General features: G+C 43.6%; 8 protein-coding genes across 8 annotated transcripts; 3 read left to right on the top strand and 5 right to left on the bottom strand.

Moving 5' to 3' along the window:
- Positions 1-151: 151 nt before the first annotated feature.
- O0I10_007197 (ribosomal protein L22) lies at positions 152-922 on the top strand (the record flags this gene model as incomplete). Its single annotated transcript, XM_058487215.1, has 4 exons — positions 152-191; positions 261-295; positions 373-704; positions 781-922. 4 exons carry the CDS (start codon positions 152-154, stop codon positions 920-922), a joined length of 549 nt encoding a protein of 182 aa, XP_058342030.1.
- A 1,562-nt stretch (positions 923-2,484) lies between these two features.
- Positions 2,485-2,959, top strand: O0I10_007196 (uncharacterized protein; the record flags this gene model as incomplete). The annotated part of the gene is made up of 2 exons (XM_058487214.1): positions 2,485-2,644; positions 2,712-2,959. The coding sequence occupies 2 exons, from the start codon at positions 2,485-2,487 to the stop codon at positions 2,957-2,959; spliced, it is 408 nt and encodes a 135-aa protein (XP_058342029.1).
- A 471-nt stretch (positions 2,960-3,430) lies between these two features.
- On the bottom strand, positions 3,431-4,898 carry O0I10_007195 (uncharacterized protein; the record flags this gene model as incomplete). The annotated part of the gene is made up of 4 exons (XM_058487213.1): positions 3,431-3,826; positions 3,903-4,062; positions 4,218-4,482; positions 4,541-4,898. The coding sequence occupies 4 exons, from the start codon at positions 4,896-4,898 to the stop codon at positions 3,431-3,433; spliced, it is 1,179 nt and encodes a 392-aa protein (XP_058342028.1).
- Positions 4,899-5,605: 707 nt separating this feature from the next.
- Positions 5,606-6,730, bottom strand: O0I10_007194 (uncharacterized protein; the record flags this gene model as incomplete). Its single annotated transcript, XM_058487212.1, has 2 exons — positions 5,606-6,334; positions 6,425-6,730. The coding sequence occupies 2 exons, from the start codon at positions 6,728-6,730 to the stop codon at positions 5,606-5,608; spliced, it is 1,035 nt and encodes a 344-aa protein (XP_058342027.1).
- A 5,909-nt stretch (positions 6,731-12,639) lies between these two features.
- On the top strand, positions 12,640-13,413 carry O0I10_007193 (uncharacterized protein; the record flags this gene model as incomplete). Its single annotated transcript, XM_058487211.1, has 3 exons — positions 12,640-12,734; positions 12,798-12,933; positions 12,994-13,413. 3 exons carry the CDS (start codon positions 12,640-12,642, stop codon positions 13,411-13,413), a joined length of 651 nt encoding a protein of 216 aa, XP_058342026.1.
- A 296-nt stretch (positions 13,414-13,709) lies between these two features.
- O0I10_007192 (uncharacterized protein) lies at positions 13,710-16,565 on the bottom strand (the record flags this gene model as incomplete). Its single annotated transcript, XM_058487210.1, has 7 exons — positions 13,710-14,827; positions 14,900-15,018; positions 15,161-15,297; positions 15,358-15,381; positions 15,451-15,712; positions 15,862-15,948; positions 16,363-16,565. The coding sequence occupies 7 exons, from the start codon at positions 16,563-16,565 to the stop codon at positions 13,710-13,712; spliced, it is 1,950 nt and encodes a 649-aa protein (XP_058342025.1).
- Positions 16,566-17,930: 1,365 nt separating this feature from the next.
- On the bottom strand, positions 17,931-18,584 carry O0I10_007191 (uncharacterized protein; the record flags this gene model as incomplete). Its single annotated transcript, XM_058487209.1, has 1 exon — positions 17,931-18,584. The coding sequence occupies one exon, from the start codon at positions 18,582-18,584 to the stop codon at positions 17,931-17,933; it is 654 nt and encodes a 217-aa protein (XP_058342024.1).
- A 1,038-nt stretch (positions 18,585-19,622) lies between these two features.
- Positions 19,623-24,633, bottom strand: O0I10_007190 (uncharacterized protein; the record flags this gene model as incomplete). The annotated part of the gene is made up of 15 exons (XM_058487208.1): positions 19,623-19,851; positions 19,920-20,135; positions 20,197-20,339; positions 20,398-20,631; positions 20,688-21,098; positions 21,159-21,590; positions 21,652-21,873; positions 21,946-22,429; positions 22,490-22,605; positions 22,667-22,784; positions 22,843-23,133; positions 23,190-23,395; positions 23,464-23,562; positions 23,635-24,092; positions 24,156-24,633. 15 exons carry the CDS (start codon positions 24,631-24,633, stop codon positions 19,623-19,625), a joined length of 4,137 nt encoding a protein of 1,378 aa, XP_058342023.1.
- Positions 24,634-25,014: the final 381 nt, after the last annotated feature.

The following is a 25,014-nucleotide window of genomic DNA, read 5'->3' as shown; positions in this document are numbered from 1 at the left end:
AAGCAGTGGCAGATCCATTATTGAACTCCTTCTCTTTAATCCGACCAAGGTATGCCATAGGCAACAGCAACAACAGCAAACGACGATGGATGGATGATGCATCATTTGTAAAGGATGGATTGATTAATGACGGATTCATTCAATAGCCACGATGGTGAGATACGCTGCCACCCCTTCCAACTCGTCCAAGGGTAAGCATGTCGACATTTTCAACCACGAACTACCACTCAGTTGACTGATCTCGCCCAATTGTCTATTAGCTGCTTTGTCCCGCGGTTCCTACCTCCGTGTTCACGCAAGTATCGAATCATGAAATGACCCATGTCACTATACCTCGTTAGCAGCAAGGCTAATGTATTGTTGTATATATAGTTCAAGAACACCCACGAAGTTGCCGCTGCTATCCAGGGCTTGAAGTTGAGCAAGGCTTACTCTTACTTGAAGAACGTCAACGAGCACAAGGAAGCCATTCCTTTCCGTCACTTCAACGGTGGTGTTGGCCGTACTTCCCAAGTTAAGCAGTTCAAGACCACCCAAGGTCGTTGGCCCGTCAAGTCCATCAAGTTCGTCACTGACTTGCTCAAGAACGCTGAATCCAACGCCGAAGCTAAGGGTTTGAACGTTGAGGAACTTTACATTTCCAGCATCATTGTCAACCAAGCTCCCAAGCACCGTCGTCGCACTTACCGTGCTCACGGTAGAATGTAAGTTGTTGTGAGGGTAGAGGAGGTTGCTATGATACTTGTGATCTAATGTATGTGTGTGCCTTTTCTTTTTTAGCAACCCCTTCATGAGCTCGCCTTGCCACATTGAAGTCATTCTTACTGAGAAGGAAGAGTCTGTTCCTGCTGCTGCTGGCAAGAAGGTTGCTCGTCTCAACGCTCGTCAATTGGCCCGCAACGCTCGCCTTGCTCGTGCTTAAACAAAACATTGAGAAATAAAATTCTCTTTTGTATCTTTTCATACATGTTCAAGATGTCATAGTAGTGCCAAGGATAGTTACAAAGGAGTCGTAATAGATCGAGATGGAACCCAAAATATGGCATGATGATACATGCAAGGGCAAAGGATGATGGATCTTCCTATTTATGATGATGCACCGGCTTTGTTGGGGTAATAAGGGGGAGGCCCAAAGGGCATAGTTCAAGGGAATAGCAGTATCCAGATCATGTTCAAGGGAGAACAAAAAGGTGTGTGAAAGAGAGAGAGCATACATAGGAGGAGATGAGAGGTAGTGTGTGTGTGTGTGGAGCACGTACAATTACTCATGCGGGGGATTAATGCACATGCACACACAAACATATTAAACGCGCTGATTTTGCACTTGCAATGATGATTGAAAGGAAACAAAGATATAGAAAAAGGTACGTTCCTGCATTCATGACATCTTTACATCACACTGATAATACCATTCAGCAAATCATCATGGTATGTAAGATGGCCAAACTCTTCAGTGTACATGTTCGAGATTTGTGTATAGGGAGTTGTTGGAAAGGGAATACATATGAAGAATTTGAACCCTTGGTTTGGGTGGTTCCTGTACATACAAGGCGCGCGTAATAATAAAATGTGCGTGTGGAGGAAGAGGAGAAGAGGGCGGGTCCAAAGCATGGTCGTGGTGGTTATGAAGTGGGCATTGCTCAGGCCACTTGTACCCACATATTATCCACACGCACATGTGCCAGGCACAATACGCACGCAACCCGATAGGAGAATGCCAATTGCAAAGCACAAGCACTAGAAGGACTTTTCACAGACCCACACTCAAATGCTAGGTGTTTTCTTTATGCACTGTTTTTACTTTTTCACTAACGACCCCAATGTTGTGTAGTATTCCAACGTGCGACCTTGACAACGGATGCTCCCACAAAAACGTTAAAAGTTAGCAAAATGGAGAAAAACAATCTATCCCGGCCGTTGAGAATGGAACGCGGGGGGTGGGGATGAACCACTATTATCATGCCTACACCAATGGCAAGTATGTGTGTACGGGTGTGTGTGTGTGTGCCCTAAAGGAGGAGAAGTATGTGAAAGGATAGGATTCGCACGTGCAGCTATTGTATGATGATGATGATGTTACGGTGGGGGTGGTTAAAAAGAGAAAGAGTCATGAGGGGTCACTAGGGGAAGAAGTATTCCTTTTGTTGGGAGATTAATAATCCGTGTGTCTTGATAAGCATGTGTAAGATGTTGATGTATATGGGTGGTTGGGTGCATGTATTATGCGTGGTTGCATGGGGGATATGTATTATGAGAGGGGCACAGTATGGGCTGACTTGGGATTTCTTTGTGGTGCCTGGGGGTGATTCTGCATATAAATAAGCTCGCCAACCCGCATCATACCATTTCTTCCATTCATCCCAGACATCTTCTTTGCTATTACCCTTGTCCTTCCCTTTGCATTTTCCCCCATTCCATTCTCTCTCTTTTCTTTTTTCCATTCATTTGTCAATGATATCCAATTATTCATTCAATTACAGCATCATGAATTTTGAATCAGTATCTTCTCATTGTGGTGCCAAACCTTTTTACAACACTCCTTGCCTTCGTCAAACCAAGTCGCTCACAAGCAAAAAGATGGAAAATCATACCATGCCACGCCGTAGTTATTCAAATACCTCGGTCTACATGCGTAAAAAGCAAGGTAGGAAACAAACCACGCGAGAATTTTATGAGCTTGTGTACTCATCCCCTGTTTTGTATTAATACAGATGATCCTCTTTTCACCCGGAACAAATCCCGTTTACTCCGAACGTTGACCGATCTATTTTTGAATAGACGCCGTCGACAGCATGAACAACAACCCTCGTGCTGGCATTCGCAAACATACACAGTGGATTTGAAGGACGATGATAGTAGTGACATTAACAGCAGGCCTATCAAGAAACTCAAACGACAACACAAACCACATGCAGAAAATTGGTGGGCTGTGTCTTCGGTGCCAGCATCAGCGTTTTGATGACTCTACGTATCATTCTCAAAAGACACCCTGGAGGTTCATCTTTTTTCTTTATGTGTTGTAATTAGTCCTTTCATGTTCGATGTAGACATCTCTTCCCATCCCCACCCCCACACATTCCTTTTACACAAAAAGTCTTGTTCAAGTTCTTTTGCTCTTCATGCGTGAAGTATCATATCATCATTTTCGCATCATTATTAAACAGACCCATCATGCATTTCATCTATTGGAAAACAACAACGTGGAACCACACAAGGATTTGAAAGATGTATGCTAATTGTTATAACATGTTGAATGCATGAAAAATGAATAGGCGACTACAAAAGAGTAACCAAAAGGGAAAACAGGCAATGCTATATATGATATAAGAGATGGAATGATGGTTGTGTGTGTGCAATGAGGAGAGTTGGGTGGATTGGGGGAGGGGGAGTAAGTGTGAAGGAATAGTAACAAGATGAAGGAAGGGATATTCTAAGATGAATCATCATCCAACAGCCGTGTTCGTTCATCGGGTTCATTGAGATACTTCTTTTTGCGAGCCGTCAGCTTGAACCACCATTTGCTAGGTTCCTTGGGAGATGGAATCGAATGTTGTTTTTGTGTATCTGGTTCTGCCGGTAATAATGCCGGATCATCCATTTCTGCCAAAGAAGCCATGTAACCGGGTTGCCACGAGATGATCAGCACCCCGCCTATAAGGATGGCAATACCAAAGAGGACAGCAACCATCTGCCACCAAACCAATCGTTCCCATTGATCGTAATAAACCAATCCATTGAATAAGCAGGACACATTGAATGAACAAAAGTTGAGAGGCACCAGGATGATTGTGTCACACAGGCGAATGCCTCGGTTCAGATAATAAAGCTATCATTCAACAAACGGCCATGATGAGTTGATTGAGAGAGAGAAGAGCAAAAGAAGGAGAGGGAGATTGTGTTACCTGAAGTACAGCAGTGAAAATCAGGGCAAGGACCAGGACCCATGTAAGAGGATAAATGAATTGATTGTCGTCACCAAAGACTGAGATGAGTAATAGTTCCAATCCACTCTTGGCGAACAACATGGCCTGACTACTGATATTGGCACCAAATACACCATAACTATACCAAAGAGAAATGAAAGATCAGTATAAAAGATCAAAGGAGACAAGATGTGTGTGCGTGTGTGTGCGTGTGTGTATGTGTGTGAGGGTGGGGAGGGGAGGAAAAAGGAGCATGATCCAATTTGGCAATGTGCATATGTGTGTGAAGCTCACCTGATTCCCAACCACATTTTCAGGTCCGTACGGCCATAAATGCTGCCACCTTGCATTGACAAGGATGGAGGTGCATGTTCCATTTTGTAGTCAATGATATGGGTTGTCAATAATCCAAGGCAAATGAACGTTTCAATGATGGTGAAATAGACAATGAATGTGGGTCGTTTGTATAATCGAATCAAATCTTGAAGTGAATGATTGGGTTCTGGTACAACGCCAAATCCAGCAACAAGCCCAGCACCCAGAACAATTAGCATGGTACCTGCATAGATAGATATCGTGTCAATAAATGATATACACACAGTATAAGCAATACTTACCGAGCACAGTCTTTAATGTAAATGGATCACCAAGGACGAGTTTGGCAAAGACGGCGTTGAAGACAAGGCCAATGGCACCCACAGGGGCAAGAATGACAATGGGAAGGTAGCCGATGGTGCATGACGACTGTACAATGTTGCTGAGGGTATAAATGAGGAATCCAGAGAGCCACAATGGTCGTTTGTAAAAGGGAAGACGTCCATCGATGCCGAGTTGCTGTTCAACCAGATGTGCTCGTCGTTGTAAGGAAATGCCAAAAGCTTGAGTCATACTGGCCAGCAGTGCAATGGTGAGAGGACCCCATAGCGATTTCGGTTCGTCTATTGCCGAGGCAGTGGTTGAATATAAAGAGTCCATGTAGGAGAGGAGTAAAGAAGATATTGAATAAAAGAATTAACGAACAAGGAGAGAGAGAGAGAGAGAGGCCTCTGTCTTTTTGTTCGACCATTGTCGGGAATTTCAGGCTGGAAGCTGTTTTTAGTAACATCGCTCATATTAGGCACACTCATGATAGAGTCTCTTGTCAATCGATGTGACCCCCATCATGGTCAATCACCGTACACTCGGAATATACCCGGGTGCGTTGTTTAAGATTTACATATTGCCATGAGACCCCATCCATCCATCCATCCATCTCATGAATCGGTAAGCCAAAGTGAATGAGGATGCGATATATTAGTATAGGGTCCAATAATTAAATGAAGCAGGGCTGTTGTGTGACACGAACATCATGGCGTCAAACTAATAGCAGCCTTTGATGCAAGCACAACCAAATTTGTAACAATGTTATTATCACGATCCAGACCAACACAATAAAATTCTGCATAAAAGAGGTATGTGATGGGATCGCATGCTCGCAAAAAGGGTCACGATGGATACACACACAAAAAGTAATATTTAAGGTGATGATAAAAAGCAGATGATGTTGATTACATACACGACAACCAATGTACATTATTTGTTGTTGTTGTTGTTGTAAGTTGAAAAGGTTGTAGAACAAGGGAGGGGGTGGGGATATGGTACATGTGCTAAAAATCACAATGACGCAACTACTACTACTACTGCTAAAAGATGCATTCATGCTGCAGCGGTGATTCACGTCGAAGGGCACCTTTGACAAAAGGATCTTTGCGGCGAGTAAGAAAACCTCTTGGTTTGAGAGGACTAAGTAACTTTAGATGGCGTATCATGTTGAGTTCGGCCACAATGATTCGAAGGTGGTCGGGATTAGAGCGGGTATCTCGGAGGTAAGTGTTTGTTTCTGGATTGAAGCGTGGTTGTGTCGTTGCCTCTGAACGTCGTCGTTGTAAAGGTGGTCGTCGAGGCGGTGGTGGCATGGGGATCAATCGATGCGGTGGTGGTGGTGCTTTTTTAGGTGTCACCAATGATCGCTTCAACTTGGCAATCGTTTCTACCCACCGCATGTCCTTATCATCGCGTGGTGGAGACGTTGACAAGACACATGAAGATGTTGTTGATGTGGATGGTGTTTGCGACTTGGAGTATGACGTGATCGAGTGTCGACGTACAATAGCAATGCCTTCAGTTTCACCTTCATCTTCTCCATCATCATGCGTAACACGAACGCTTTCATCCTCGTCATCATCCTCATCCTCGTCTTCTTCTTCATATTCATTGTCATTGTTGATGATGGCATGGCTGAGAGATTGAACAGCAATAGGACCAGCAGCAGTTGAAGTAGTGTTTGGATCGCTTAAAGAGGGTGGCGGCATATGTAATGGTAGGACTTGAGTAAAGAAATCACCAGAAAGGAATGTTGAGAAGGGATTCACCTAGCAATATGATACAGTCGCATGATTCATGCTGTGTTAGTAGCTGAATGGAGACTACCTACACACACACACACACCCATATTTACATACCAATTCTTCTTCGTCAGGTAAGCTTTCTTTGCTATCGACCACAATCCAGTTTTCCACATGAGACATTCGCCGTCGAATCCTCGCCTTATCGTTATTAGGGTTTTCAGCTGTATCATCGTTACTGGATGGTGAACGAGGGTGCTTGTTCTTCTTTTTACGCTTTTTTAATAAAGGTGGAATAGCCCCATAAGGTTTTGGTGCCTGTGCTGCGAGTTGTCTAATGAGGTCATTGTAGGAGGTTGGATCGCTTGACATGAGTGGCATTGCAAGTGGCTCAGAGCGAGCAGTGGACACGAGCGTTGGCATGTCTCAAAACAGAGTAGAGAGTAGAGTGAGGGTGTTGGGAAGAAAGGCAAAGTAATCGATACGGTTAAGGATCAAGGAATAAAAAAAGAAAAAAAGAAGGGCGTATATGACGGGATGAACATTGTGCATTGGATATGGGTCCAGTGATCTCTTTGTCATACTTGTTCACTACAAGCTGCACTTGTCACCATCATTCGTTTGTTATACGTATATGCATTATACCACATGTCACCCCCTTTCCTTCCCTTGTCTTATCACGTTACTTGAAAGTGTCACAATGGGTATTTCAAAAGAGTTATCATCATCATCATCATCATCATGAATGATGGCGCATTGTCAGTGTCACAGTCTTCTAAAAGTTCCCACAAAGTGGGGTGACAAACACAACCCATGTTCTTTCCATAGTCTTGTACAGAATTGGGGTTATGTGTTTACGTTCTTAGTTGCCTTTTTGCATGTTTCCTCCACAAACACTAATTCTCAAATGTTTCATCTTCCTATTTATTTGTGATTTAAGCTCGTAGATTCACTCGAAGCACACGTCGGTTGATGCCACCCGATACTGGAGGCGGATATGGATTGCCTGTCAGATACATATCTCTACCTCACGTGCACATTGCTCCCCTTCTTCCTTCATCCATATGTATACAATCAGTGACTAGCTATGATGACAATCCCCACCAGCTGCATACACTTCAGGTACTACAACTACTCGTATTGACGTTACATGATGGTGTCCCTTGGGTGTCTCAATATTAGAACGTGGATCATTCTTGACACCCAATTGCTGTAAAAGTTTTTCTTTAGGACCAAGGGACCGCCATTGAAAGGAATACTCGATTCGCTTGGAAGCTACATAGCACTTTATGCATAGCCTTTTGCAATTCAACTTGTTGTATAGTGCTGATCCTCTTTGGCATGTCGCTTATGATGATCCTCGACAAGCTCTTCTTTGCATTTTCGTGGATCCTTTACCAAAATGTGTTGTGTCTATAATCAATTCTAGATTTACTCTTGCATATCATGGCATGAATTATCATCACTTGTTGCATCTCGGGTGGCCGCGGAAGTAACTCCAAATTGACGACCGACTTGCATCCATGTGGTACTGCAGTATGCCAAAATGCAGTCATTGCCTGTATCGCCACGACCAATCACCATGACATGCATGTTGTTGTTGTTGGCTGATAAATAATTGTCATCCACCATCATCATCATCAACCAAAGGTTTGATGTTTGCTTGCTTGTAAGTAGTAGAAATTCCATTTACAAAGTAAACGCCATGGCTATCACGTCCTGGAATTGTTATGTAGGTCGCGTGGCCACGTTGCACCAGTGGCTATACAATCACCGCATCATTCTCGGCCCGTATGTAATCTACAACTGTACCCACGTGTACATTTGGCACCAATACATACATACAACGCCTTCGGATGCCAAAAAGTCGATCCGCCGTTGTTGTAGTACCACTTTTGTTGTCTAAGCTTCATACATCAACAACCCACCCATGTCATCCACTACGGTTGTACATGGTGTGGCATGCCTTGTTGAGTTGATCAGCCGCTGCAAGTCCTGCCGGACAAGATCCGATAATGGTAATTTTTTCGCCTGTGCGTACATATCTTAGATGAGTTGGGGTTTACTCAAGCTTGGTCCTAAGCGTGATCAACAATGACAGCTTCAATGCTCTTCTTCATATCGAAGGGTGATTCGATCATCGCTGCGTTTATTAACAAGAAGCTGGGCTATGTAAAGGATTATGAAGAAGATCGTAGAAGATTGAAGGTGGTGATATGCATGGATAAGGTATTATAAAAACTTTATCATACACTATAGTACATGTCGTCCAATGGATTGTTGGTCATCCACAACCGTTTAGGGCATCTTTCTCAGTTGTACTTGTAAAGCAGCTCCTCCCATTTTGGAATAACCGGGATCCACTACTACCACACGATTGACAAAATGGCTCACCACGACCCATGCAACGTGCACCTTGTTCTCGTGTAACTATGATCGTGTCAGTCTGATGTACGCATGAATGCATTGCAATAGGATCCGTTTTTGCCCCCGTGTTTAAAAAGTCCAAGCAATAGAGAATCGAATTTAACATGTTGTTGCAACGTCGAGTTCCTCATCCACATCCCCAAACACTGGCTCGATTTCTTTTTCAACTGCTGATGCTGCTATTGTTGGTTGCACAATGCTAGTTTGTTGTTTCTGAATACTCGATTGGAATAGCTTCAATAACCTAATGCAAATAATTTTCAAAGTAAGTAGCCGGGTACTTCACTTGTAGTGCTTCTCTATAAACTCTCTCCCTTGTCGAATATTGTAATTTGGTTATTTGCAACGTTTTCTTGGTGTCAGGACCAAAAGTGATACCACCCGATATGCCAGCTACAAAGGTGCGACATGTGTTACCGAGAATAATCACACGACCTCTTGTCATGTACTCGCATCCATGATCACCAACGCCCTCGACCACAGCAAAAGGTCCCAGATTACGTACATAAAGTGTTCAGCAGCCACACCACGGAAAAATGCCTTCCCATTTCCCATTTGTGGAACCACACAAGCACACATTACCCATAATGATGTTATCATGTGCTTCAAAGGTACAACTTGACCTTGGACATGCACGGCAATTCGATCATCCTTAATCAGTCCCTTAACCCTATAATATTTGCTATCATCTTCAAAAACGATGCCGAATACAATGTATGCTTCAAGGCTTTATCCTGCCGATCCATGAAATCACACGTGAGTGGTACCACAGCATGACAAGGTGTGCTCACCCAAATCGCTTGGGCACGTGGTACGAAAGCGTAGCATCCACAGCACGGTCTGTGTCCACAATCTTTATGATTCCATTCATCACATGATCCTTACCATTGTAGGATCACCCTCAACCACAAGATGCAGGCGGAAGGAGGAAAATGATCGCCCATCCCATGGACCCAACGCGCTAAATTTCAGCGTTGAAGACACCTCTTCTTCCCTCTTGGTTCCTTTATTATACGTTCACCCAGTTCAGTTCATTCCCACACGCCTCCTAATGCAGCCTCGATCGACATTGACAACAGCTTTCGTTCCTGATCTCCACTCCATGCACAATTACATGTCTTCAAAAGTCGCCATCGCTTCACGATTCAACGCAACGAAACAGCCCTTCTTTTCACAGCTTCTTGTCAGCCAATCTCCCCCACCTTTGACGTTGCCTTACATCGATATCAGCAGCAGCGATAGCTTACAGCATCAGTAGTATCGTTGTGATTCGATGGCCTATCAAGCTATAGTACTTAAGCTCTATGGCGACAAATGCGGGTGTCTGCTCATGCAGTTGGATCCATCTTGACGTTCAAAGGTGCAGCTTGCATTAATGGTACTACCTTCACAATGACTCGTGTTCCATCATACTAAGATCACTATCTCTCTTGATGGTAGGTGGTTGACGTATCAGCTCCATCATCCTTCGACCTTGATACTCCAAGATGTTTGATTCATCAGCTCGATCCATTTCGACCTACTTTTCTTGCATCAACAACATTCAATTATCACGCATTTATCAACTATTGACGTATCATATCCATCATCCTTCAACATTCGTGTTCCAAGATGTTTGATTCATCAGCTCAATTCATCACAATCCCCTTTTCTTGCATGGACAACAATTCTCACGCCCATCCACCACATATAAACAAGGCTGTTGTCACAAGCATCATCATCAGTATCTCTTTCTTCATGTATTTGATTGTATATCCCATACCCAATTGGTACGTGTTATCGATAGCTTCTTTGTTATCAGGATGCTCATGCAACATTGATTATAGCTCATCATTGCTTCATTATTACTGGTGTTCATTGTTGTCTTTGTGTGATCCTTGATCCCATTCCCCTTGTGGATCCTTTGTGGTATGTGTAATCATCATCCCCTTGTATACCATGCCCTTAGCTTGTATATTGATATGCTTTCGAATAGTGAGCTTATGGCAGGGGAACTTTGGCCAAGGAACAAGGAATTCTGATGAGCTGGAATTGGCGCAAACCCTCTACATGCTAGTATTGGATTGAATAAGCGATATCACACATACCCCTTCAAACATCTTGGATCATCTGCACAGCCAAAACCCGAGTTTCTGTGAGTATCATGATTGATGGGAAGTACTTTTTGCGATTCATGTACTGATCTTTGTGGTCATTCATACATCAGTTTCCCCCATTGTCATCCTCCTACTCTTATTGTCGTTGTTGTCATTGTCCTCTAGATACTTTCGTCCCTTGGTCTATCATTGAATCATCGCTGCTACGGGCCTGTTGATCCTATCACGATATTTTTCCACCTCGCACCCTTGCAATTGGAACGCATCTATATGCATCGTTTGGTCGCATCATGATGGTGATATGCCTCAGCTACTGGGTTTGCTGTAAGGGACTTTCAATAACCTGAATGGCGGTTGCATGGAAGTCGTCCACGGTCCACGCTACAACAAAAAGGTATCACGTTTTTATCATTCCATGAGCCTATGATGATGTATCCAACCATTGCTTTATGTCAACAGCATTTGAGAGCGTGCAAGCGACGGTGATCTTGGAATGCCCAGGTTGTGGTTGGAGGATTGATCAGGATACAAAGGAGCGAGAGGCATACTGCAGCAAGCCAACTCGGTAGCCAGCCATTGCAAGCCTTCTCAAACATTTGAGGATGAATACTTCACGCCATTCCCATCATTGTACATACCACTGTGAACCAATACAAAAACCACAAGATAGCGCTCCCGTTTATTATATCAGAAAGATCGTTGATGCATTGTGGTCCTAAATAAAAACAACAGCGGGCTGCAAACTGAAATAGCAGGAGTTGAAATCTTGAGGATGCAATGTAATCGTAGAGTGCAGCGTTCAATAGCAGTGGAAAACGGGGTACATCAGCTGGCAAAATTCGAGCTCACGTGAGGCCTTGCACAATTGCGCTTTCATATTCGCATATGATTACATTCATTTTTGGCGTTTAAAGGATATCGATTGTTGTAGATAGGTATCATGACACACGATTATAAACGTCTATCTGGTGGATGATGACGATACGTGTTGCATCTTCTATTACATGCGCGGTGTTAATGTTCATGAATCGGGTACCCAGCAGTGAGCAATTGTGTAGCACCATCAGGCGTTTTCATTATTGCACTGGATGTAACGAACGATCTGGTGGAACGTTGGCATAGGACTCTCTCTTACTTTCTCTCTCCTTTGATCGGGGAGATGTCAATCCGGCATTCTTTTAACAGGTTGATCCGAAAATGATGGCCGATCCGAGTTGCACAAAAGGATGGTGGGTCAATGTAGCATATGCATATACTCAGCAACAAAAGCAGTTTGCATCACCTTTATTGCCATAGCAACGAGTTGCTATGGCAATTTCCCAATTTCCCTTGGCATCACCCTACATCAGCGTAATTCATAAATGAATGGTAATATATGCGAGCCATGTGGTTGTGGTGTTAATTGCCAACAAGCGGCGATGGAAACACAAGAAGCTTATTACCATGACGATGTAAACAAAATCTTTCATAAAAGCGTAAACATGAAATAAGCTCTCATTATTTCTGCTGCACATGTGTTACAGCGACCATCAACGTCCTTCAATCCACACTTTGATATCTTGTCGGTTCTAGAAAAGAGGTACTTTGAATGGTAAATGAAGCCATTAAAGCCACATGGACCTGTCACCCGTGTCACACATAACGCCTTGATAATGAAAGCTTACCACGTTTGGCCGAACACCTAGACGCCCATGTATGTATGATCCTGTACATATAAATATGGCTCCTCGTTGTCGGCTAGCAACAAGATACACACAACATTCATTCCCTTGTATAAATATGAAGCCCTCATTTTTCTTGCTCATTTCGATGCTGGTCATCCTTTTCGCTATCGTCTCGGCTGCGCCGACGTCGCTGGAAAAGCGAATCAGTAGCTGCTACAAAAAGAATGCCCGCCTCACACAGTATGTCGTTATGCAATCACAACATGCTGCAGCTTTGATGATACTGATATATGTACATGCTAGGTACTGGATACCCAAGGAGGGAGAAAAGGACATGTTGAACAATGGCCAAAAAGTGACCTTGACAGGGAAAAAGAACAAGAGCCTCAAAACGTCTTCTGGTAAGACCATTGCAAAAGTTGCTGAAGTAACATACGACGTAAGTTTTCCTATCCTTTGGTATGTATCATGCTTACACATGCACGTATACCATTATCAGAAATTTCAAATGGAAGGCACCGGGTTATTGAAGAATGGCAAGATGGTGAATCTCGGTGAAAGCAGCAGTGTTTTCATGCAAGTGGACCGCAAAGAATCACCTTATGGACTTGGAAGTAATGGTAATGCTTTACAACCATGGGTGAGCGTGGCTGCCAATGATATCAAACGAGGCACCAAGCTGTACATCAAGGAATTTGATGGACTCAAGCTTCCTGATGGCAAGGTGCATAACGGCTGTGTGCGTGTGGATGATCAAGGATGGAGCTTTGATGGTTGTCAGATTGACTTTTTTGTGCTACAATACTCGGCCTATGTCTCCCTCAAAAAGAAGTTACCGGATAACATTCATGCTACGGAAAAGAACTGCAAGATCCTAAACTACGTGACCAAGTCGGTGGAAAATTGGGCAGTTTTATGAGCCATGTAAATAGCGAGTCGAACCTTGTAAATGTATACTCGCCCATGTTTGATAAAGAAAACGATGATCCCCTTTATACTTTTGTTAACGTGTCATGCCATCCTGGTTTCGGGATTGTGGCAAAAAGTAATCGTACCTAAGGAGTTACACAATGACGATGGATGCATTCTATGGGGCAATGTGAAATTAAATTTCCTTCACAAGATAGATGTAAGGGGTGATGGATGGTTTGCGTAAATCATTGTTATTTGGGTGAAAAAGAAAGGAGAATGAATTATGTACAGGATGGTGGTATATTACAGTGCAAGCAGCTCTTCCTCATCACCACCAAATTCGGATAATGGGGTGAGTGGGGATTCATACAAGAAAAGCTCATCTATGGCGTCTTGATCTTGCAACGTTGTTACTGGGGGGTCATGTTGTGATCGCGTAGGTGATGATGACGAGGAAGGCTGTGATGATGTGGGCGTTGCTTTTTTCTTGTTGAGCTTTTTGTTGGACAATGAAGGTGAAGACGATGACAACTTGCGGGTGCTGGTGGTTGTGGATGATTTGTGTTTGACACTGGGTATAGATTTTTTGGAGCTTGTGTCTCGCGTGCTATCAATGATACTTTTCCGCTGTCGTCGATTGGGCCATTCTTGGTTGAAAATAGCATAATGCCGCTCACAACGTGGACAACGCTTGGGCCTCCAATCCGTAAACAATGCACTTGGTGTCCACGTCCATGTAACAAGGTCCGCTGTGATGGATGTATCGCATCCCAATTGCTCTGAAATTTCTTCTCGTCGAAGTTCTCGTTGACAAGCGATACATTGCAAAGGACCATCTTTGGCATTTTCCTCTTTCTTACTATTGCTTGCTTTACGTTGTAGTTGTTTACCGCTGTTGCTGCTGCTGCTGATATTTCCATCAAGGTCACTCCATTCATCCAATTCAGAGGATGCCACTGATGACAAATCTGATACATCATCCAAAATATCGTCCAACGGGGTCTCCTCTTCTTCCACACCTTCATCTGATGATGATGATAGATCTTCTTTCCATTCATGTGGTGTTGGCGAAACGCTCACAGCCGAATCAGCTTTGATCTCGTCGTCACTCACAGGCGAGGGACCTGGGTAATACATTGAAATAGAGACCGAATTAACGTTCTTTTGATCCACCAACACCGTTAAGGCTTTGGGTTCCTGTTGCTGCTGCTCCTTGTTCTCCACGTTAATGTACTCTGCATCCATCACTGCATCACACAGCAAATCCAAAGGACTTGTGGGTATCCTTTCTCCGCTCTTTGGTTCTTGTCCTTGATTGCCACACAAAAAGTCAATGCTCATGACACTCGATTTACGGCGTTTGTTCTTAATAACAGGCTCATGCTGCTCCTGATCAAAGAGTAAGGCATCCGCAAGATAATCTAAATGGGACGGCATTGAAAGGTTATCTCAGCGTGTGAAAAATATACCTCTTTTTTTGCATTGATGCTTACCTTCTTGGTGAAGAGCGGACTTCCGCTTCCGGCTAACTTTCATTTTGCCATCTTCTTTTTCACCCATTGATCCATTATCGGTAGTCTCGTGGTTTATAGAGAAATAACCTTCACCTTGCCTATGATTGTGTGTGAGAGAGATAACGTGTGTGAGTGTATGTGTGAGCGTGATACCCGCGGCTGAATTATCAGTCATTTGTCATTTGTCCTCCCCCCCCCAAAGAAGAAAACCCCGTGGGTAACCAAGGCACAACGACTCACCTTTCACATGTCGCACATCGACAATCATAATTGTTTTCGCCATAATAATGATTCCCATAGTATGCAGTCAACTCATCTCCACATTTGATTTCCTTGACGACCCTAAATGCCACTGAATTTTGGCCTGTAGATATGAACTAAAAGGAGGGGAGTATTAATCCATGTATGTCCCATTGCATGAGAGTGCATGTGGTTACCTTGCAGTTTGCATCACAATCGTGCTACATGAAGAAAACGAGAGTTTAGGATACACCGCTACAAAGGTACACAAGAAATGGTTCTATACTCACATTGATAAATCTTGCAGGACCAAGAAAAACACAGCTGCAACCTTTCCGCGGTGACCATACGACACCAACATCTCGCCTGTTTTTGCACATTTGAGCGCTCTCTTTGGGCTTGAGGCTTGTAAGGGTCCCTGTGCAAAACCTTAGCTCCTGCCCCACATGCCAATCCTTGGTCGCCACCAAGCATGGTTGCGGCACTCTCCGATCTTGATGCTTGTAGTATCGACGTGTATCACTCAGCTCATAGCCTGCACTTGGCATATACCTGATATAGAGAAGCACATGCGTGTGTGAGCAAAAAGAAAGCAAAAAGCCATAAGGTTTGAAAAGAGAGAGAGAGGAAGAGGAGAGAGGGGTGGCACGCAAAATGTGCAACGCCGGATTAAAAAACAGGCACATACACGCAATACTTACATATAAAGATAGCGCTTCATGTGTTGCACAAATTCTTGCTGCTGCTTGACAGACTTTGACGCAATGTAATGCTTAAAGTAGTCCATTCTACAAATTCATCCCATGTCAATACTCATTGCATTCAAAGCCACGTTTCCTCCCCTACAACTCCTTATCCCTTTTCCTCAACAACCATTCATCAAGCAAGAATCCAGACCAGAGTACGCATGGTGGTGCATGCATCCATGTGGTTTTATAACACGTTACACTATGTGTACGGATACAAGAAACCTATCAGCCACTCCAGCCTTATTCTCCCCCCCCAATCCGTATTATTCCTGTTTCATTCAGCAACAGCGGATTGGCGTTTTATATATATCCTCTTGGATAGAAAAGAGAAAAAAGGGGGTGACGGATCCATTCCGATCTGGTTTTGCTGATAAAAGGATAAACAAATAACAAAACACGTACACACACACGCGCAAAAACACATGTACCCCAAAGAAAAAAAGGTATACTTACTGAAGGAATTCAGCAATCGCATCGCTAGGGCTTTTTTCCATGAGAATGTTGCGTTGAATGATATCCAGGACTTTGTTGGAGGGAATCCGAGGCCGTCGTCGTCGTACGGCATTTACCTTGGTTGTCTTGAACCACAGGAACAAGCCATCCAAGAAGATGTCGGTCAAGAGGTCATCGTAATTGGATAGATCTGCAAAATCCATCGCTCTTGATTATTGTGATATGGGTATTGTAAAATTATGTGATCGTACGGTAAAGAAAAAGAATGCAAAAAAGTGAAAGTGAAAGAAAAAAGTGAACTGATGCAGGTGGGAACGTTTGCATCTCATTTTGACACATGACGTTGGTATTGAATCACCGCACAGGGCAACAACAACTCTGCTGGGGACCGGACACGGGAATATAGCATGTTTTTTTGCCGGTATCACCTTTTAGTCGCCACCTGGTTTCTCTCTCACGTAATCTGTGTCGTATCAAATTTAGTCATTAGCTTCATTCACAGCCAAAATAGCCTTATCCTGTACCTCTGATAACAAACGTGTGTGTGTGCACCACCATCATGCATATGATAAGGAGAGGAAAAGAGATATGGTATATGTGAAGTATTCATGCTCAACAACGTAAGGCGTTGCTGAGTGGAAAAAAAGAGAGCCATAGCCTTGAATTACCATTCACGCTTATCCCAAAATGAACACCACCACAAAACGATCAAACGAGGATGCGTCATGCGGAATGAGAACAAGGAAAAATGAATCAAATGACATCATTTGGGCTTCTTTTAAGATCCATCTTAGCCTTTTACCATGTTCTTCTTTCACACCGCTGACACCATTGCCTACAATAGCAGGGTGCGTCAACGACGCTGATGCTCGAAGGTCTAGACGATTGGCAAGCACATGTCAACGTCAATAATGGCTAGTACAAAACAGGTGAATGTTTCCAAAACAAAAAAGGTTGGTTATAAATAACATCGTTTCGATCATCTCCTTCAAGAAAAGACATGGGTATTGCTAAAGGCATCATTTTAGTGCGAGTGACTATTGGGAAGCAGGCTATACTATTATGACAACAACAGCACTAAGGTCGTGCAAGCCATGGGTGTGTAGTATGCGTGTGCGTGTGTACGTATACATTTGTGCTGCCACATTGATTTTATCAGGTTGACCAATACGCAGCCCGATCATCCGTTATGCTACTTACACTCGTGGGAAGGGATCCGCAAAAGAAGAAAGACCCTTTAACCATCATCATTTGTCAACCCTACTCCACTCCCACAAGGAATTACTTGATTTGGGTCGGTGTTGTATGTGTTCTTCATCCCGACTGGAGGTGAGTCATCCCATTTGGTTGCGCACAGAGCACCCCTTTTCTTTCACACAATTGCGGGGAAACCACCCACTTGCAAAGCGGCAAATCAAGTTATGTGGCTTTCATCGACACTGGTTATGTTACCAATGCATTGTAAAATTGACGACGTGTATTATTATTATAATTCTTTGCAGATGAATGCTGCAAAATGTTTGTATCTGTGTGTGTATTATGTACATGAAAGAGGACTAAAAGCTGCTTTAGACATGAGGAATGTGTTGTGGAGGACGATGCAAATGATGCTGTAAATGAGCCTGTACGCAAGAACTAGGAAGGCGTGATGATGGTTGATTATGTGAATAGGGTTGTGCAGGCGATGATGACAAGGAAAGGTAATGGGATGCGGCATTGTTGGAGGAGGAAGAAGACACATGAGCGGTATGATGATGCTGTTGCTGTTGGCCGATTTGACCCATATAAAGCGGTGATCGAACATCATGTAGGTGTTGGTATTCATTATGAGAGGATGATATGGATGAGATTCCTGAATAACATAGGGATGGTGATCGGGAAAGGTGAATGTGCTTTTGACGAGTACGTGCACGCTCCTCTAGCATTTGTCGGGCTTCAGCATCATAATCTCGTGTTGGATCAATAGGCTCAGGCTCCTCTGTCAAATATCCAAGCTCCTCAAAAAACAGCTTAATGTGTGTTTGAATATGGTTGTTTTCATCGATACATGATTCCTCGGGCATTAGAGGCACGATCTGGAAGAGGTTTTCCACACATTCATTATCGTCGATCCAGTTGCAGTGCATTGTATTCTCTTCAGAGGGCTCGTCACTGGTATGATTGTAACTGCTGTCATCCTCGTCGGGTGTAAGAGGGATAATCTCAAAACCAAAAAGCGACATGTTGTGGACGATGCTGCTGTAAACTGCAAAGTGTGTTATTAGGGCTATACAAAATGTCACGGAGTTGCGGTATTTATATGTGATTTGGCGCATATGGGGGAAACCGGAATTCAAGGCACCAAAACATGCACGACAGCCTCTGAGCAATCCTGGATCATCCAATCGAATCATTGCCACGGATCTTATCTCGAATATACGCACGCTTGCTGCGGTCGGAGAGAACTAGAGATAAAAAAATGACCTCTCCCCACACTCATGCACATATAGAATGATGCCAAGGAGCTGCATCTACTGACATTGGATCGTTCCCATTATGGATAAATGTCTCCAAGCATCAAAGATGTTGGGGCCCAAAAACACCTAGGAAAGAATAGTAAACAAAGGAAGCCGTCAAGTAAATAAATGGTATATTTCACGCCCGTATTTTCCCGTGTACCAACATTGTTGTATATAAATGTGGGAGTAAATGCATGGTTCCTTCTCCATAAACAAGTTGGTGGGATTTCCAGCAAGGGGGTGGATTGAAAGCTGCTTTGGAAAGGCGTTTGCATGAAATGCCCGAAAAGGTCCGCTCTTTTAACCCTTTGGGTGTGGGATGTCATTGTTGATAGGTCGTTTGTTGAAATTGGTCTTTTAACGACAAAGCATAACAAGAATGTTGACGGAGAGAGGGATGCTGTTTGGCATTTTTGGGACATCCTTGTATTTACTTTACCCGCAAAATACTGGAATTCTTATGATTCCGCCATCCCGTGTTCATATATAAGCTCGTTCCCTCACATGTACATCATCCTTTGAGCGGCTCAAAGATAATGCGTTATCTTCATTACACACTATCACGCATGCATCTTGTGTCACACCACTCCCTGCCCTGAGTCATTTTAGCCAAACATCACATGCTCTATTACAACGCGCGCATTGTTTTTTACCAGAAAGCACACTGTTTTACAAAAATTACTGACATTGTGGTATAGGTAGTGAGGAGGAAGAGAAAAGGAAAAGGAGTATATATGAAGAACTATGTAATAAACACAACTATTAACCTTGGGGTTTCTGAATGGTGGTGTCGTAGGCACGAATAATCTTGTTTTGATCGCTGTCGTTTTGTGAGAATGCATAACCGCGATTGCGCTTGAGACGTTGTATCCGTCGTACTTTGTTGACGGCTTGGCGGAATCGATCCATTCTTGGTCGATAATCGGGAAGGTTGTACTTTTGAATTTCTTGAACAAAGTGGTAAGGAAGGGGCGTGTACATGCGTTTGGCACTGAAAAAAAGAGATCAAGGTGTAAGTAAAATGACGTTCACAAGTAATGGGATGAGGGAGACACTTACTATTTCCACAAGAAATCACGCAAATTGCAAATGAGTGGTACCAGGATAATGAACAACCAAAAGTTCGCATTGCCCCAAAGGAGAGGAACGATACCATTGTATTCAGGGAAGACGCCACTCGAGATTGCCGGACCAATGTATGCAACAACAGGCAAGAAAATGTACCATGCTGCCATAGAACCCACAATAGCAATGACAGTATACTTGGTCCAAATACTACAAATGCCATTAGATGATTAGCAATGTACACATCTTGATATTGGGTCCTCATACTCACTCTGTGATCAACGCTGCCTTCCATAAGATACAACCAAGAACGGCTGTGAACACCGCCGTACCAGCCCACCATTGTCCTCCAACCCATCCATTGGCGAATACACCATCATTGCTAAAGGCACCAACACCAAGGAAGAATAAAAGCTAGATACAAGCCATTAATGTTGGGACCAAATACTATCGTTGATATGATGATACTTACCAAGGAATGATAGACGGCATTAGCAAACCAGCCCCAGAATCGTCGTTGATTGAAGAATTCATTGGTTTGGCCAAGCATGTACATTTGAGGATACTTGTCCAAGAGACGAGCGGATACGAATTGATCGAAAATACCAATGACCAATGGAGGTAAAAAGGTGAAAATGACGTTGAAGCAAGACATGGTCCATGATTCATAGAACGTTGTTCCAGAGAAGCCGTTATAGAACGCATACTACAAAAAGAATCGTTAGCGATCCACCTATTATCCGCTCCTATTACCCTCCTTACCCAAAATTGCGTCAAGTATAATGCGATGTTCTTATAAAAGTAGTAAAAGATCATCTTGCTGAGTCGTTGATAGGCCCAAGCACCATGAACGAGTAGTAGCTTTTTGAGGAATCGGAATTGACCAATAGCAAAATCGGCACTACGAGCAGCTTGCAGACCTTCAACACCACTGATACCAACACCAACGTGGGCTGCCTGAATCATGGAAACGTCGTTGGCACCGTCACCGATAGCGAGCAAGATGGATTTGTCGTATTTCTTGACAAGCTTCACGACCAATGCCTTTTGAAGCGGTGACACTCTGCAGCAGATAACAGCCTTACATAGAACCGAGAGCTCAAACATGATCTTTTCAATATCCTTTTCCAGAGCAAATGTGAGAGCACGACCATCAATAATGAGAGCAAGTGGCTAGATGAAAGGAACAAGGTATCAATATCAAAAGTAGACATGCTTTTTTGCTTGTTTTACCTCTAATTCATCACCACGGCTTTGGACTTCATTGATCTCCCTCAGCTTCTTCTCCAAAAAGTTCTTTGTATCCCAATGGTTGTCTTCGTTGCATACGATCAAACTCATTTCCTCATTCAAAAGCTTGCATGAATAGCCAATGTTGATAGCTGTTTCCTGTCGATCGCCGGTCAATACCCAAACTCTGATACCAGCTTCCTGCAAGGAGTAAATCGTATCGGGAACACCATCTTGAAGTCTATCTTCGATAGCTGTAGCACCCAACAAGAACAGGTTTTGCTCAATCATCTCGGCAGCCTTATCAAGTTCTTCGGCACGGTTCACCAAAGTGGTTGCAGCCTTGTCGTAAATTTGGGACCAGCGTTCATATTCTTCTTCTGGAATCTCGCGCATAGCAATACAAAGGGTACGTAAACCTTCAGAGGCAAATTCCTATCACAAACGTGCACATATAAGTCTCTCACTTTGCCATTATCATTCTCCATTCACATACCTCTAAATGAATAAGCGTAGGCTCAACAAAGGGGTTGTTCTCAGCCAAACGTTCGAGAATGACAGTGTCAGCACCCTTACAATACAGCTTGATCTTGCCATCGGGTCCACGGACAATAGCCGACATACGTTTACGAGTCGAGTTGAATTCACAAATGTTGAGCACCTGAAACTCCATATCATGACCACGAATGCTGCATGTAATCGAGTTGGGTCGTCGAGTCTATGATGTTCCATGCCAAGTCAATAAAACTCTCCCTCTCTTTCCTTTCAGCCCTTTTTATCATCCACTTACATGAAAAGTATAACCAAGCTGGCTGGCACCTTTGACAAGGGCACCTTCATCAGGAGAGGACGCTTGATAAATGATCTCGTCATCACCATTTTTGGATTTCTCGGGAATAACGGTATGACAGCATCCGAGCAAGATCAAAAATTCATTGATCACATTGGCAGTGGGATGGGTCTTGAGATGCTCTTGAAGCTGATTGAACGTGTATTGAAGCGTGGGGTCATCGGATCCTTCCCTTGCTTGCTTGTCAGAATCGACCTTATCCGCATACGAGAGACCAGCAATGGACGCTTGCCGAAATTGCATCTCATTACATGTCAAGGTGCCGGTCTTATCGGAAAAGACAAATTTGACTTGGCCCAATTCCTCGATCAAACTGCTACTACGTGCAACTGCTGGTGTGTCGGTCTTTTCATAATACATGTCGAGATCGGCCTCAATCAACAACGACTGCACAAACTTGACAATCTCCATAGTGACCATCAAACTAGAATTCGTTTTAGTATTAGCATAAGAGGTAGTCAACGTGTAGAGCAATGAGACTAACCTGATCGGGATAAAACTGTTGAACAAAATCAAGAATGTCAAAATATCATAGCCGAATTCAGCTGCGCGGTTTTGATTCTCGAATGGTAAATAGCCCATTTGGTCGCTCTTGGTAAGCTATATGCAAAGATGGATACACATCAATATTCATGTTGACAAGCTCCATATCCTTACTTACTGCAAATCCTAAACCACCGCAAGAACAAGCAATGCTCATAAGCACCAAGATAGCAAAGAGATAGAGAATGTTGCGGTTGGTGATATGAGTGACGTTTGACATCTTTGATGGCTTTTTGCTATTTTCCATTATACGATTAGCGCCCTTTCTTTGTATTACCATCCCATCCTACGAACCTCGAATTCAACATCAACTTGGTTTCGTGACCCGTGAATACTGCAATGCCATAAATCCAAGACGTATTTCTCAATTGAGCACCACGAAGTAGCAATTGGGTGGGATCCAAAGCGTAATCACGTGTTTTGCCGACTTCATCAGCTGATGAAACAGAAAGCACACCATCGTAATTGTATAATCGGTTGTTCGGCTGCTCGCATTTGATCACACCTTGTAGTTGGCTCATCTCACGAGGATCCAGGATTTTGCTGGTTTGCTGTAAAGCCTGTTTGATCTTCAAGTTGACCTCGCTATCATTTGTATAAGCAATCATGCTGCATAAAGCGCCTATGCGTATCCATCTTACCCGTCCAAATTGCTAGTTTCAACATAGCAAAGACCTTCAGGTTCTGAACTGCTCACCAAGACCAAATCCGCCGGGAAATTTTCACCGCTTTCTATACGGAGAACATCGCCCACTTTGACGTCTCGCCATGATTGCTCAACGAATTCGGATCCCACCAATACTTTGCACTTTCTTGCATTGAGCTCAGCGTCTGATCGATGTACGCCCTATCATGATCGGGTTTTAATCCTACTTCCTCTTTCTCTTTTTTTTTCTCCTTAATCAATTTACTTACATAGTCTTCCATGATTTCTTTGATAGCCGTAATGAACAAGACAATACATAAGGGTACCAGTGTGGTCCAACGTGATGTGGGTGAAATATCGGGGATTTGCTACAATGATAAAGTATCATCATCAGCATCAATCATCACACAAATGAATGCTCCATTCGCCATGTAGATTACCTGAATACCAGAAATGAACAAGAAGAAGAGATTGGCATATTTTGAAAACTCCTCGTACAAGAATCTCGGCAAAAAGGTGATGATGGTGTACTTTGCTGTAAAGATACGATTATGGAGGAAGCGTTGCTCGTCGTTCAAATCGGGGTTGTTGATATGGATAATGCGTTCACCACCTTCACCAGCGGTGCCTGATGCCGAAGCTGGACGACCCAATAAGGTATTCACTGTATCCTTGATGCCTTCCAAACATCCACGTTTCTTTTTCCTTCCTCGCCGTGCCGATGTACTTGTTGGTTGTGTAGCGCCCACAGAAGATCGCAAAGGAATACCACCACCCGAATCAGCACCACCTGATGATCCAGATTGATTTGTCCTTGCTCCTGCAATAGAACCTTGATGCTCCAAGAGTCTCAAATCGTCATCATCATCATATGTACCACCTTCTTCATAAAGCGATCCTATTCAAATGGGGATCATTAGCATACATAGAGATATATATATACTTGTAATTCTCCCATTACCTGTATCTGTGTTGAATGTTTCCATTCTCCGTAGCTGACCCGGTTGGCTTGGCGCTGGGGGATATGTGGTGGGGGTGGGGGTGAATTGCTGCTGCTGTTGCCTGCTTGTGGCAGCTGCTTGTGGTGGATAAGATGCCATCCCAGCAGTGGTGGACGTAGGAAGAGCTGACGCTGGTGTAGGGGGTTCAGACGTGCCATGTTGGAGATCTATCAAGTCGGCCATGTAGGGTGAAGTGGTGCTATTGCCTTGTGAAGACATGCCGTGAGTGCCTTGCTGTACACGAGAATGAGCTGGTTGTTGAATGGGATGGGAAGAACCACTGCTTCCTGCAAATGGATTGGCTGTGGCATCTTCTCCACCATAAGCGATGGGTTGAGAATGCTGTTGTGGTTGGTTTCCTTGGCCGCCGCCATCGCGAAATGTCTCGGTTATTTCACCCGGATCATCAAAGGGATTGTTCGGATTGTTGGAGGACATTGGTAACGGGTCCCTTGGCTAAGAATGAAAGGGGAATATGCCAAGAAGTGTAAAAGTCCTTTTCTCTCTGTGCCGGCTTTGTTCGTTGCTCAAAAGGAAAGGCCAACAGTGGATAGAGTTTAGAAAACCAGAACCAAAGGGCTGAGTCCTCTGCTGAAATGAAAGCGAGTTGTCCTCCGACACACGCACACACACACAGCAAGCTCTTATCTACTATTACTGTTCTACTTTGAACCATTCCCCCACCCACCCACCCATAGTATTGGATACAAATCTATTGTTCTCAATATCAACATGACATTGTCCTTCATAAAATCCTATTCCGGGTATTATCACTGCATTTAGGAGTATCACTTTTTTATACCATCATGTATCATCATA

This window comes from Lichtheimia ornata (assembly GCF_029851405.1).
Source record: "Lichtheimia ornata isolate CBS 291.66 chromosome Unknown scaffold00034, whole genome shotgun sequence".
NCBI lineage: Eukaryota > Fungi > Mucoromycota > Mucoromycetes > Mucorales > Lichtheimiaceae > Lichtheimia > Lichtheimia ornata.
The sequence above is the reverse complement of the archived record's forward strand: the minus strand, read 5'-3'. Positions and strand labels throughout refer to the sequence as shown.